This window comes from Loxodonta africana, chromosome 19 (genome assembly GCF_030014295.1).
Source record: "Loxodonta africana isolate mLoxAfr1 chromosome 19, mLoxAfr1.hap2, whole genome shotgun sequence".
NCBI lineage: Eukaryota > Metazoa > Chordata > Mammalia > Proboscidea > Elephantidae > Loxodonta > Loxodonta africana.
In genome coordinates, this window is record NC_087360.1 from 6,699,640 (window position 1) to 6,711,389 (window position 11,750).

At 46.2% G+C, this 11,750-nt stretch overlaps 1 protein-coding gene across 1 annotated transcript; it reads left to right on the forward strand.

Annotated features, from left to right (window-relative positions):
- The first annotated feature begins 38 nt into the window (after positions 1 to 38).
- On the forward strand, positions 39 to 11,048 carry EIF2B1 (eukaryotic translation initiation factor 2B subunit alpha). Its single transcript, XM_064272104.1, has 9 exons — positions 39 to 182; positions 1,242 to 1,343; positions 3,350 to 3,486; positions 3,656 to 3,772; positions 6,023 to 6,139; positions 6,694 to 6,758; positions 7,761 to 7,836; positions 8,338 to 8,463; positions 9,197 to 11,048. The coding sequence occupies exons 1-9, from the start codon at positions 170 to 172 to the stop codon at positions 9,359 to 9,361; spliced, it is 918 nt and encodes a 305-aa protein (XP_064128174.1). The 5' UTR covers positions 39 to 169; the 3' UTR covers positions 9,362 to 11,048.
- The last annotated feature ends 702 nt before the right edge of the window (positions 11,049 to 11,750 follow it).

The following is an 11,750-nucleotide window of genomic DNA, read 5'->3' on the forward strand; positions in this document are numbered from 1 at the left end:
ACGGGGCCGCGCTGTACTCGTAGTCACGCTCCCGGCGCGCCGGAAATGGGCTGCAGAACTGCGGCGCGCGCTGTCAGTCTCAGAGGCTTCGAGCCGGCACAGTTGCGGCATCTGTCGAGGCAGCGCGGGTGCTTCTGATCTTCCCGAGCTTCGCCGTCCGGAGCGCACCATGGACGAAAAGGGTAAAGTGGGGCGAGGCAGGCTGGGGCCACTGCGCCTAAAGCGGGTCGGGGTCTCCCATCTCGCACGCCCAGGCTGCACACGGAGAGAAGAGAGGTCGCTTTCCAAGCTCAGGCAGCTCTGCAGAATGTCCTTCTTCTAGTAAAAGCTACATCTCCCTCGCTGCTCCTATAGGTGGGGGATGGGCCCTGAGAGTGTCCACAGGCACTGCCCTCCCCCGGGCGCTTCTTCCCATGTCCATTCTCCAAAAAAGTGAGACTTTGGACGAGCGTGCAGGCCTTCGAAGACTCGCCTTCTTCGTATGTGAAATAGCAATAAGACTCCCTGCCCTAGTGGATCTGTTACAATCTAAAAAGTAAGGCATAGCCGACATACTCCTCTAATATGGTTTTGAAGACATTTAAGTAAAAAACAAGGAGCAAGCTAATGTACAAAGTACCTATCATGTAAAAAAACAAAGGGTGGTGGAATTCTGCGTACACAGATGTGTATATGTGTGCGTGCGCTTGAATTAGCCAAGACTCTCCTTGAAAGGATGTAGAAGAAACTGATAATGGTGGTTGATTCTAAATCCTCTCAGGACTTGGGATTAAGGATAGGAGAATGACTTTTCACTATCATTTAGCAGAGCTTGAATTTTATACCATTGAACATGGACGGCCTTTTCAAAATGAGACAGGAAGAAAGCTTACGAACAGTAAACTGGCGTCATTTCCGTTCCCATTAACATTTGTCGTCCCCCTGAAGTTCACTTACAGCCAAAACCTTGAAAAGAAAGTATTCCTTGTTTTGTTTCCTACTGTTGTTATCGTTAGGTGCTGTCGAGACGATTCCGACTCCTAGCGACCCTAAGTGACAGAGCAGAACTGCCCCATAGGGTTCCCAATGCCATTATCTTTAGGGAAGCAGATCACCAGGTCTTTCTCCTGTGGAGCTGCTGACTGGGTTTGGACCACTAACTTTTTGGTTACCAATTGAGTGCTTAACCACTGTGCCACCAGGGCTCCTTTTTCCTAAGGTTAATAGTCATTAACCACGTCTCTTTTTTTCTCCTTTCCCAGAGTTAATTGAATACTTCAAGTCTCAGATCAAAGAAGATCCTGACATGGCCTCAGCAGTGGCTGCCATCCGAACTTTGCTGGAGTTCTTAAAGAGAGATAAAGGTAGGAGAAGAGCATCCTCAAACATGCTGGGCCTTAGGAAAGTCTTCCAATAGCTGTTAGGAGAAGTGAAGAAAGTGAGAGATGTATGTCTGCCTACGTTAGGTCTTAGAGCTCCAAGCTCACATTCTTCTTCATTTAAGCGTTCCTTTTAACCTGTAGAGAGTCCTCAAGTTATCATCAAAGGGCTCCCCCCATTTCAATCTCTGAGTATTGACAATTTTATTTATTTCCAAATCTTTTTTTAAATTTTATTTGTTGTTGTTGAGAATATACATAGCATAACATACACCAATTCAACAGTTTCTGTATGTACACTTCAGTGACATTGGTTACATTCCTCAAGTTGTGCAGCCATTCTCACCCTCCTTTTTTGAATTGCTCCACCCCCATTACCATAAACTCACTGGCAAAGGGCCCCCCTTTTACAAGTGAAATATCCTTTCTGTGCGAGTAACTGCTGTATCAAGGTAACCGTAAAGTTTAAAATTTAGCAATACCTCAGCTTTACAAATGTTTATCGAACGTTTTCCCTGTGCCAGATTCTGTGCAGGTGCTAGAGAGAATGTCCTGGAATAAATTCTGGACTTAATGACATTAACTGTGATCTATTAATTCAGACATCCTAAATGTAAACACTTGGGTATTAAAAAAACCACACCAAACCCATTGCTGTCGAGTGGATTCTGACTCATAGCAACCCTACAGGACAGGGTAGAGCTGCCCCATAGGGTTTCCAGTAAGCACCTGGTGGATTTGAACTGCCAACCTTTTGGTTAACAGCCAAGCTCCTAACCATCATGCCACCCGGGTATCTACGTGGATGTAGCATGATATTAAAGAGCCCTCTAAAGGGCTGACCTAGAGACCGGTGTCTCTAAGACAGTCTCTAGTGTCTTCCCCTTGTCCTTACAATAACATGCAAAGCCCTGGGCCTCCACCACGTTGCACACCTCCTCTGCATCTGCTACCTACTTCCTTCTCTGCTCCCCCTCATTGAGCTCTGCTTCAGTCGTGCTGGCACCTCTTTTCTCCTCAGGCCAAGTTTGTGCCCATCTCTGGGACTTTGCGTTGTTATAGTCTACGCCTGGTAACTTTCCCACCGGATCTTTATGGGGCTGGATCCTTCCTTAGTCTGGTCTCAGTTTAAATGGCCCCCATTCCAGGAGGCTACCCCTGTTGTTGTTGTTATTGTTAGCTGCCATGAGGTAAGTTCCAGCTCATAACAACCGTATGTACAACAGAATGAAAAACTGTCTGGTCCTGCTCCATCCTCACAATTGTTGCTGTGTTTAACCCCATTTTTGGAGCCACTGGATCCGTCCATCTCATGGAGGGTCTTCCTCTTTTTCGCTCACCCTCTTCTTTACCAAACATGATGTCTTTCTCCAGGGACTGGTCCCTCCTGATAACATGTCCAATGTACGTGAGACAAAATCTCACCATCCTGGCTTCTAAGGAGCATTCTGGCTGTACTTCTTCCGAGACAGATTTGTTCATTCTTTTGGCAGTCCGTGGTATAGTCAATATTCTTCAAGGACACCATAATTCAAATGCATCAATTTTTCTTCAGTCTTCCTTATTCATTGTCCAGCTTTCATGTGCATATGAAGCAAATGAAAATTCCATGGCTTGGGTCAGGGGCACCTTAGTCCTCAGAGTGACAGGTTTGCTTTTTAACACCTTAAAGAGCTGTTTTGCAATACATCGTTAATCGTAAAGCAGTGGCTGCACCTTTCTCATTCTGCTTTTTTCTGTCCCCGTTACATCTGTAATTAACTTGCCTGTTTATCTGGGTGCTTGTTTATCGTCTGCCCCCTCTTCTAGAAGGGGAGTTCCAGCAGAGCAGGAACCTCATGCATCTTGTTCACTGATGTTCCCTCAGCAGCTGGAGAACCCAGGCTTAGTGTACGCACCCAGTAAATAATCACTGAATGAATTCATGAATCTCAGCCTCCACAAGGGGCTGTGGTGCTAAAAAGAACACATTCCTCGTGTGGTCATTCCAGGGGAGACAATCCAGGGCCTGCGAGCGAACCTCACCAATGCCATAGAAACCCTGTGTGGCGTGGACTCCTCTGTGGCCGTGTCCTCTGGAGGGGAACTCTTCCTTCGCTTCATCAGCCTGACCTCCCTGGAATACTCTGTAAGCCCTGCCCTCCCACTTCCCTATTTGCTTACAAACACCCTCGGCCTTACTGTGACCCTCTCCATCCTCTCATGTCCTTGGCTTTACTGTGACCCTCTCCGTCCTCTCATGTCCTCGGCTTTACTGTGACCCTCTCCGTCCTCTCACGTTGCTCTTTCCTCCCTAGGATTACTCCAAATGTAAAAAGATCATGATTGAGAGGGGAGAGCTTTACCTCAGGAGAATATCGCTGTCAAGAAATAAAATTGCAGATCTGTGCCACACCTTCATCAAAGACGGGGCCGTAAGTAGATGTCTATCACGTGCGGTGATGAGAAGCAAGGGCTCTGGAGTCAAACTGGGTCAAATCCTGGCTCTGCCACTCATTTGCTTTACAACCTTGGGCAAGTTCCCAAACCTCTCTGTGCTGCCGTTTTCACAAATGTTAAATAAGGGTAATAATAGTACCTGCCTCACAGGGTTGTTAGAAGAATTAAATGAGTTAGTATGTGTAAGCGTCTCGGGACTCTGCCTGGCACATAGTAAACGCTCTATATATGTAGATGGTTGTCACTATAAACAGGGGCCCTGGTGACACAATTGTTGGTGGCTCAGCTGCTAACCAAAAGGTTGGCAGTTCGAACCCACCAGCTGCTTCTTGGGAGAAAGATAGGGCAGTCTGCTTCCATAGAGATTTACAGCTTTGGAAACCCTATGGGGCAGTTCTACTGTGTCCCATAGGGTCACTATGAGTCAGAATGAACTCAACAGCAGTGGGTTTTGGTCATTAAAAACAGGCTGAGAAAAACCCTGGGACAACATGGAGGGTTCTTGATTTAATAAGATGTTTCCCTCAAGAGGCGCCCTGGTGGCACAGTGGTTAGAAGCTCAGGCTGCTAACCAAAAGGTCGGCAGTTCGAATCCACCAGCCAGTCCTTGAAAACCCTATAGGGCAGTTCTACTCTTTCTTATAGGGTCGCAATAAGTCAGAATCGACTCGACGGCAATAGGTTTGGATTTTTGCTTTGCTCAAGAAGTATCTGTATTATTGGACTCGTACTAATCTAATTTAAATCAGCCCAGAACAGCCATTGTTTCTGGTTAATACTGAACATTGTCCTGCTGAAGAGTAGGGCTGGATTGAGGTGCTCTTTTTGACTTCATTTCAAATGTTAACCACACAGATGGAGAGCTGCCAAGCATTTGCGTTGGGTGAGGAAAGGCCAGAGCTGCAGGTTGAGCCTGTCTCCCTACAAAGGGCTCATAAAGCTTTTATGGCGCCTCTCCCACCAGCAGACGTCCTTTTTGCGGCCTCAGCCTCCACTGACCACAAAATTACTGACTTGCATTTGACTCTTAAGTCCTGTCCTCCTTTTTATTACCCCTTTCCCAGTCTTTGAAGTTCAGTATTAAATAAATAACGTAAGTGACATGAGTGGAACTTGTACACAAGCTGGTTGCAAACAGAGCTGTCTTCTGGCTAAGTACAGGCCCGGTGAGGACTGTCTGTCCCCGAGGCCTCCCCTCTGCACAATCAGTGCAGCGCTGCTGCTCCGCAGGCTCGCTGGTTGTTGTGTTTCATGTGCACACCGCCTCCATCGGCACCGACTTAGGCTGTATTCAGAGCAGAGCTGGAGTCACTGGGGAGTGCAAACAGGTAACGTGCTCGGCTGGCCAACTTAGAAGAATGGTCTGGCGAGCTGCTTCCAAAAAACCAGCCATTAACCCTACAGAGCACTGTGGGGTGCCACGAGTCAGAATCGACTCCACAGAAACTGGTTTTTTCAGAGGTGCTCAAACTTGGACCTGCAGGTGAGTCACCTGGGCACCTTACCACAGGCACAGTCTGAGTCAGTGGGTCTGGGCTACAGCCTGAGAACCTCCGTTCTAACAAGGAAGGAGCTAGAGAACTGGCACCCATCCGCCTCGCATTACACTCCTCTGCACTCTGTTCCTTAGAGCGAGTTATGCCCGAGTCGTCTGCAAATCGTATCCAGCCCACGAAGGTTGTGTCTGTGTTTATAAAATCTTTCCCACTACTTACCAACATGTAAATACTGGATTTTAAGCTTCTCTAGAAAAACCAGATGATCTGGCAACAGTGGGCCAGAGCAGCTTGACCCCCCCGAGCCTTCCACTTCGCTGCCGGCTCTGCCCGACTCACTTCACGTATTCACGTTACCTGCCTGGTGCCTGTCGGCCCAGGTGTGCAACGCATGTCTTAGCAATAGGAAAACCAACCCGAAGGAACGTAATGGAGCATTCAGATACAAAGGCTGGGGGGTCTTGTGAGTACCACTGCATGGGGGTTCCACTTCTGCACCTGCTGTGGGAAGGGGAGACCCTAATAGATTCCTCTGGCAGAAACCTTTTTCAGCTTGTCTGTGACCTTGGCTCTCGGTGCACTCTAAGGAGCTCCTTTCCGATGATAGTTGGTTTGTGCAGGAACCATGTGGAGAACGCTTAGGTTCCCAGGAGCAAGTGCTACCATGACAAATGGCGTGGGTGAGCGTAGGTAAGCTGCCATGTCTGACCCAGCTCTCTCGGTCCACAGAGGATATTAACTCACGCCTCCTCCAGGGTGGTCCTCAGGGTCCTGGAAGCAGCCGTCACGGCCAAGAAGCGTTTCAGCGTGTACATCACAGAGTCTCAGCCGGATCTATCAGGGCAAGTGTCTTTCCATTCAGTTACGTGCCCAGCAGTCACCTTCAGGAGCAAACTGTGGGTTAGAATCCATCAAAAGAAGAGCAAAAAAGTGCCCACTTGCCCGTCAGTCAGCTTTATCTTTGTGCCCTTTCCTCCCCCAGGAAGAAAATCACTGTGAACTTGCAGTAGATTACAGTATAGGATCTAGAATTTGTATTTAAGTAGTTAAATCAGAGGAAAAAGAAGAGAGTGATTGAAAGATTGTTTTGATCAAGGGTTAGGTAACTCACATGTCTAACTACCCAGACTAAAAGGAAAACTTCCCCTTTATCCTGAATTTGTATGTCTTACCCAGGGCCCCCAAGAATAGTTTTCCTGAAATACATACTTTCTTTTGAAGAACACCAGTTCTTAAGTTCTTAGTCCAGCATCTTGGGATCTGCCCTTTAACCCATCAATATTAACTGGAGTTTCAGCCTAATATCATGTATCACTGTCCAAATTAAGTGACTCATCGGACATCACTATGCGGCCTTTTATGACTTTCTCTAATGCTCTCAAAATGTCATCTTCAGTAAGAAAATGGCCAGAGCTCTGTCCCACCTCAATGTCCCCGTCACTGTGATCCTGGATGCTGCCGTTGGGTAAGCACCGGCCTTTCCCGGCCACGTTCATCTTTCTTCCCCCCCCCAGCTTGGCTTGGAGAAGGGTTTCCAGATGGAAGGTTTCGTCCCATTTGTAAAACTGCACAGGTCACCTCCCGCCTCTTAATTATGGAGCTACATTAAGGTAGCAAAGCTCATTCTAACTTAGGCCTTGATAATGCATGCAGGAGCGGGGGCTGCAGGAATCGGAAGAATGCGAGTGGTGGACATAGGATTATGGATAAAAGGGCTCATGCATTTTAAGAGCAAAATGCAAAGGTCGGTTAGGGTCAGAACGTGTAAGTAGAGCCCTCCCTACATCCTCAAACATGGACTGGCCTCCGTGGCACACTGAGGTTGTTTACTCACCCAGGCAGCTTCTCTCCTGAGAAAAAGGTCAGCTGGTCCCTGGGTGGCTAGCGCACCTCACAAGAGAAAACGGGAGTCATAATCTCTCGGCAAGAAATGATATGACACAGATGAGGAAGGAAATTAAGAAAGTGTTCCAAAGTACACATTTTGAGGAATTCCACTGACTGTTCATTTTAAAAGGTCAATTTGCCTCTGCCCCACTAGAAAGACTCTTAAATTGCATAACACACTCTAACTTCAGACCACAGTAGGATTTTTGATTTTTGAGTTGTTTCTAATTAGTGGAACAGAAATCAGAATTACCACACCCAGCTAGGATAGATACTGTATTGTGGAGCTCTTGCTTCCCTTACACACGTTTGTGTGCATGTATGTACTGTGAGGTTGTGTAAATTGTGTCTTATTGTGGGGTCGTGATCAAAGAAGGCCTTAAAGGCCCTTGTGACAGGACTCAATGCCAACGGGAGATGGTCTCGTGTGCTCCGTGCACTTTGGAAGAAAGGTGGTTAGGGAGGAACTTACCATGATAAAAAGAGAACATTGATCCTTGCAGATGATAATGCTACTAACAAGGGCCAGGAAAAAAAAAAAAAAAAAAGAACAATTTTTTTTTTTTTTTAATTTTCTTAGCTATATCATGGAAAAAGCAGATCTTGTCATAGTTGGTGCCGAAGGAGTTGTGGAAAATGGAGGGATTATTAACAAGGTAGGAGCATCATTTCTTCACAGTTCTTCCACAGAAGCACAGAGATACATTGCTGATGCAGCCACCAGAAAGGACTGTACCCTAAAAGCCGTCAGCCTCCTCATCCTGCCCAGCTTCGGGACTTCATCACTGCCTTGACTCGTTCTCTAGTCCCAGGAACCACTGCAGTGGGCAGTCGAGAGAAACTTTTATTTTGGTTGCATTTCCTTCAGCTTTGGGAATTGGTCTGTGTAAATTAAGGGGATGTAATTTGTATTTACTCAAAACAGGCTTCAACTCCAGTTTTGTTTTTTCAAATTGGGCGTATTTGACCCGAATATTTTATTACAATTTCTCTATCCATTGCCTGACTTGGAAAGGTTTTGTGAAAGGTTGTTTTCTTTTTTGAAAGGTCCCCTTTAATTCCAAAGCCAGATTAGGTATGTATCATGTTCATTTGTACACTTTTTATTCCACTTCAGACGTACAGGACTCAACCTTCTCCATTTTCTGACTTCCCAGATTGGAACCCACCAGATGGCTGTGTGCGCCAAAGCACAAAACAAGCCTTTTTACGTGGTTGCAGAAAGTTTCAAGTTTGTTCGGCTCTTCCCGCTAAACCAGCAAGATGTCCCAGATAAGTTTAAGGCAAGCATTTTATGTATTTGAAGGGGTATTTGAGTCAAGGCTGAAATCTTTGAAAAAACGCAATGCTAAGAGTGGTCCAAAAAGTTACTCGCTTTCCATTGCAATTTCCTCCAATACTTGGGATATAAAGATTACTTAGGAGTTGTTGAACTTAAGACTCACACATTTGTTGCCAAAATTTCAGTCCACTGGTCTCTCATTCACTTAAGCAGCTCAATACATGTGCTAAAAGGCAGCAAGGAGAGCTAGTGGTTAGTCCAAGCTTTGGAAAAAAACTCTGAGTTCAGCTCCCATCTCTTATCACATCCTGCCATGTGATCTTGGGCAAGTCTTTAAGCCTCCCTGAACTTTGGTTTCCTGATCTGTGAAACAGGTTAATTGTATCTGACAAGGTGATGAGGACTGTATGAGATAATCTAGGGGAAGGGCTTAACACAGTGCCTGGCACGTGGTCATCTCTATAAATAGTGCTCTCTTGAGTGGATTCAGCTCATCCAGCCCAGCATGGAAGGGCAGATGTGGTTTGGGTTTTCCATTCCACTCAGGCCCCTGGGCAGCATGCCATGACCCCGGCAGCACCTGGCCCTCCTCAGCCCCGTGCTATTCAGCTGCCTTCTCCCCATTTCCTGAGAGCACTTTCCAGGAATAGCGCACTAACCGCCCCGGCCACAGCCTCACCCGTCCAGAGCCCTAAATATGCGCCGCAGCTAACTTCTGCTTTCCTCTCCCTCAGTACAAGGCGGACACGCTGAGGTCTGTGCAGGCTGGACAAGACCTCAAGGAGGAACATCCCTGGGTCGACTACACGCCCCCATCCTTAATCACACTGCTGTTCACAGACCTGGGCGTCCTCACGCCCTCAGCAGTCAGTGATGAACTCATCAAGCTCTATCTATGACCACCGCAGCCGTCTTTGCCAGCAGACCGTTTCTGTAGTTGGGGCAGGTTGACAAGCCTCTTGACCCCTCGTGAGCCAGGCCAAAACAGAATTTTTTTCATGGGGATCTACAGACTAAGAATTTAAAACCATAAATCTTTTTTACTCTTTTCAGTCCCATCTAAAATGTTTTCATGGTTCTCCTAAGACTCAACCTAAATATTACTTGAGTTTTTCAGAGACTTTACTCATTCTCAGTTCCCAGAAATACAACTTATTGGCTACTTGACAAATTGGCAAGAGAGGACATGCCCAAGTCCACCTCCCTTCATCATCCCCTGCATGCCAGACTGTTTGCCAAAAGCATCCATTAATGACATAAAGGCCTAAAAGCAGCGTTCCTGACTAGAGCCAGGCACTCTTCACTACACGCCCAAGAGCTGGCCAGCACACAGGTTACATACAGTGCCTTACAGGAAGGCAAAAAACACTTGCTGAAGTTACATCAGGCTCACGGTGGTGAACAAAAGCCAGGGGCTGCCATCGCTTCAATGAGATCAAGCCAAACGAGTGGACACTGTACCAGGACAACGCAAGGGAAGCCGACAGGCCCTCGGCAGTAGCAACCCTGTGCAATTCCCCACTTACAGGGGTGCCTTCTGGAATGCAGGTTGAAGTTAAATTCTGTATCTGTGAAAGATGCAAATTTCCTTTAAACATGTTTGGGTCCTGAAAAGTTTTTTTTATTTAATTATGCTTTAAGTGAAAGTTTACAAATCAAGTCACTCTCTCATACAAAGTTATACACATCTTGCTATGTACTCCTAGCTGCTCTCCCCCTAATGAGACAGCACACTCCTCCTCTCCACCCTGTATTCCCCGTGTCCATTCAGCCAGCTCCTGTCCCCCTCTGCCTTCTCATCTCGCTTCCAGGCAGGAGATGCCCACATAGTCTCATGTGTCTACTTGAGCCAAGAAGCTCACTCCTCACCAGTATCATTTTGTCTATATAGTCCACTCCAATCCCTGTCTGAAGAGTTGGCTTTGGGAATGGTTCCAGTCTTGGGCCAACAGAGGGTCCAGGAACCATGGCCTCCGGGGTCCCTCTAATCTCAGGCCATTATGCCTGGTCTTTTTATGAGAATTTGAGATCTGCATCCCGCTGTTCTGCCCCATCAGGGATTCTCTGTTGTGTTCCCTGTCAGGGCAGTTATCGGTTGTAGGCGGGCACCATCTGGTTCTTCTGGTCTCAGGCTGATGTAGTCTCTGGTTTATGTGGCCTTTCTGTCTCCTGGGCTCATAATTACCTAGTCTTTGGTGTTTTCATTTACCTTTGCTTCAGGTGGGTTGAGACCAACTGATGCATCTTAGATGCCTGCTTGCTAACGTTGAAGACCCCAGACACCACTCACCAACCTGGGATGTAAATCGTTTTCTTAATATATTTTGTTATGCCAGGTGACCTAGATGTCCCTTGAAATGATGGTCCCCAGACCCCCATCCTTACTCTGGCCTTCAAAGCATTTGGTTTATTCAGGCAACTTCTTTGCTTTCACTTTAGTCCAGTTGTGCTAACCTCTCCTATATTGTGTGTTGCCTTTCCCTTCACCTAAGATAGTTCTTGTTTACTGTCTAGTGAAATACCCTTTTCCCTCCCTCCCCACCCTTGTAACCATCAAAGAATAATTTCGTCTGTTTAAACTTTTTTTAAGTTCTTGTAATAGTGGTCTCATAAAATATTTGTCCTTTTGCAACTAATTTCACTTAGCATAATGCCTTCCAGATTCCTCCATGTTATGAAATGTTCACGGATTCATCGTTCTTAATCGTTGGGTAGTATTCCATTATATGAATATACCATCATTTATCCATTCATCCGTTGATGGGCACCTTGGTTGCTTCCATCTTTTTGCTATTGTAAATGGTGCTGCAGTGAACATGGGTGTGCATGTATCTGTTCGTGTAAAGGTTCTTATTTCTCTAGGATATATTCCAAGGAGTGGGATTGCTGGATCATATAGTAGCTCTATTTCTAGCTTAAGGAAGTGCCAAGTCGATTTCCAAAGTGGTTGTACCATTTTATATTCCCACCAGCAGTGTATAAGTTTTTCAGTCCCTCCATAACCTCTCCAACGTTTATTATTTTGTGTTTTTTGGATTAATGCCAGCCTTGCTGGAGTGAGATGGAATCTCATTGTAGTTTTGATCTGCATTTCTCTAATGGCTAATGATGGTGAGCATTTCCTCACGTATCTGTTAGCTACCTGAATGTCTTCTTTAGTGAAGTGCCGATTTGTATCCTTTGCCCATGTTTTAACTGGGTTATTTGTCTTTTTGTTGAGTTTTCACAGTATCATGTAGATTTTAAAGATCAGACACTGATCAGAATTGTCATAGCCAAAAACTTTTT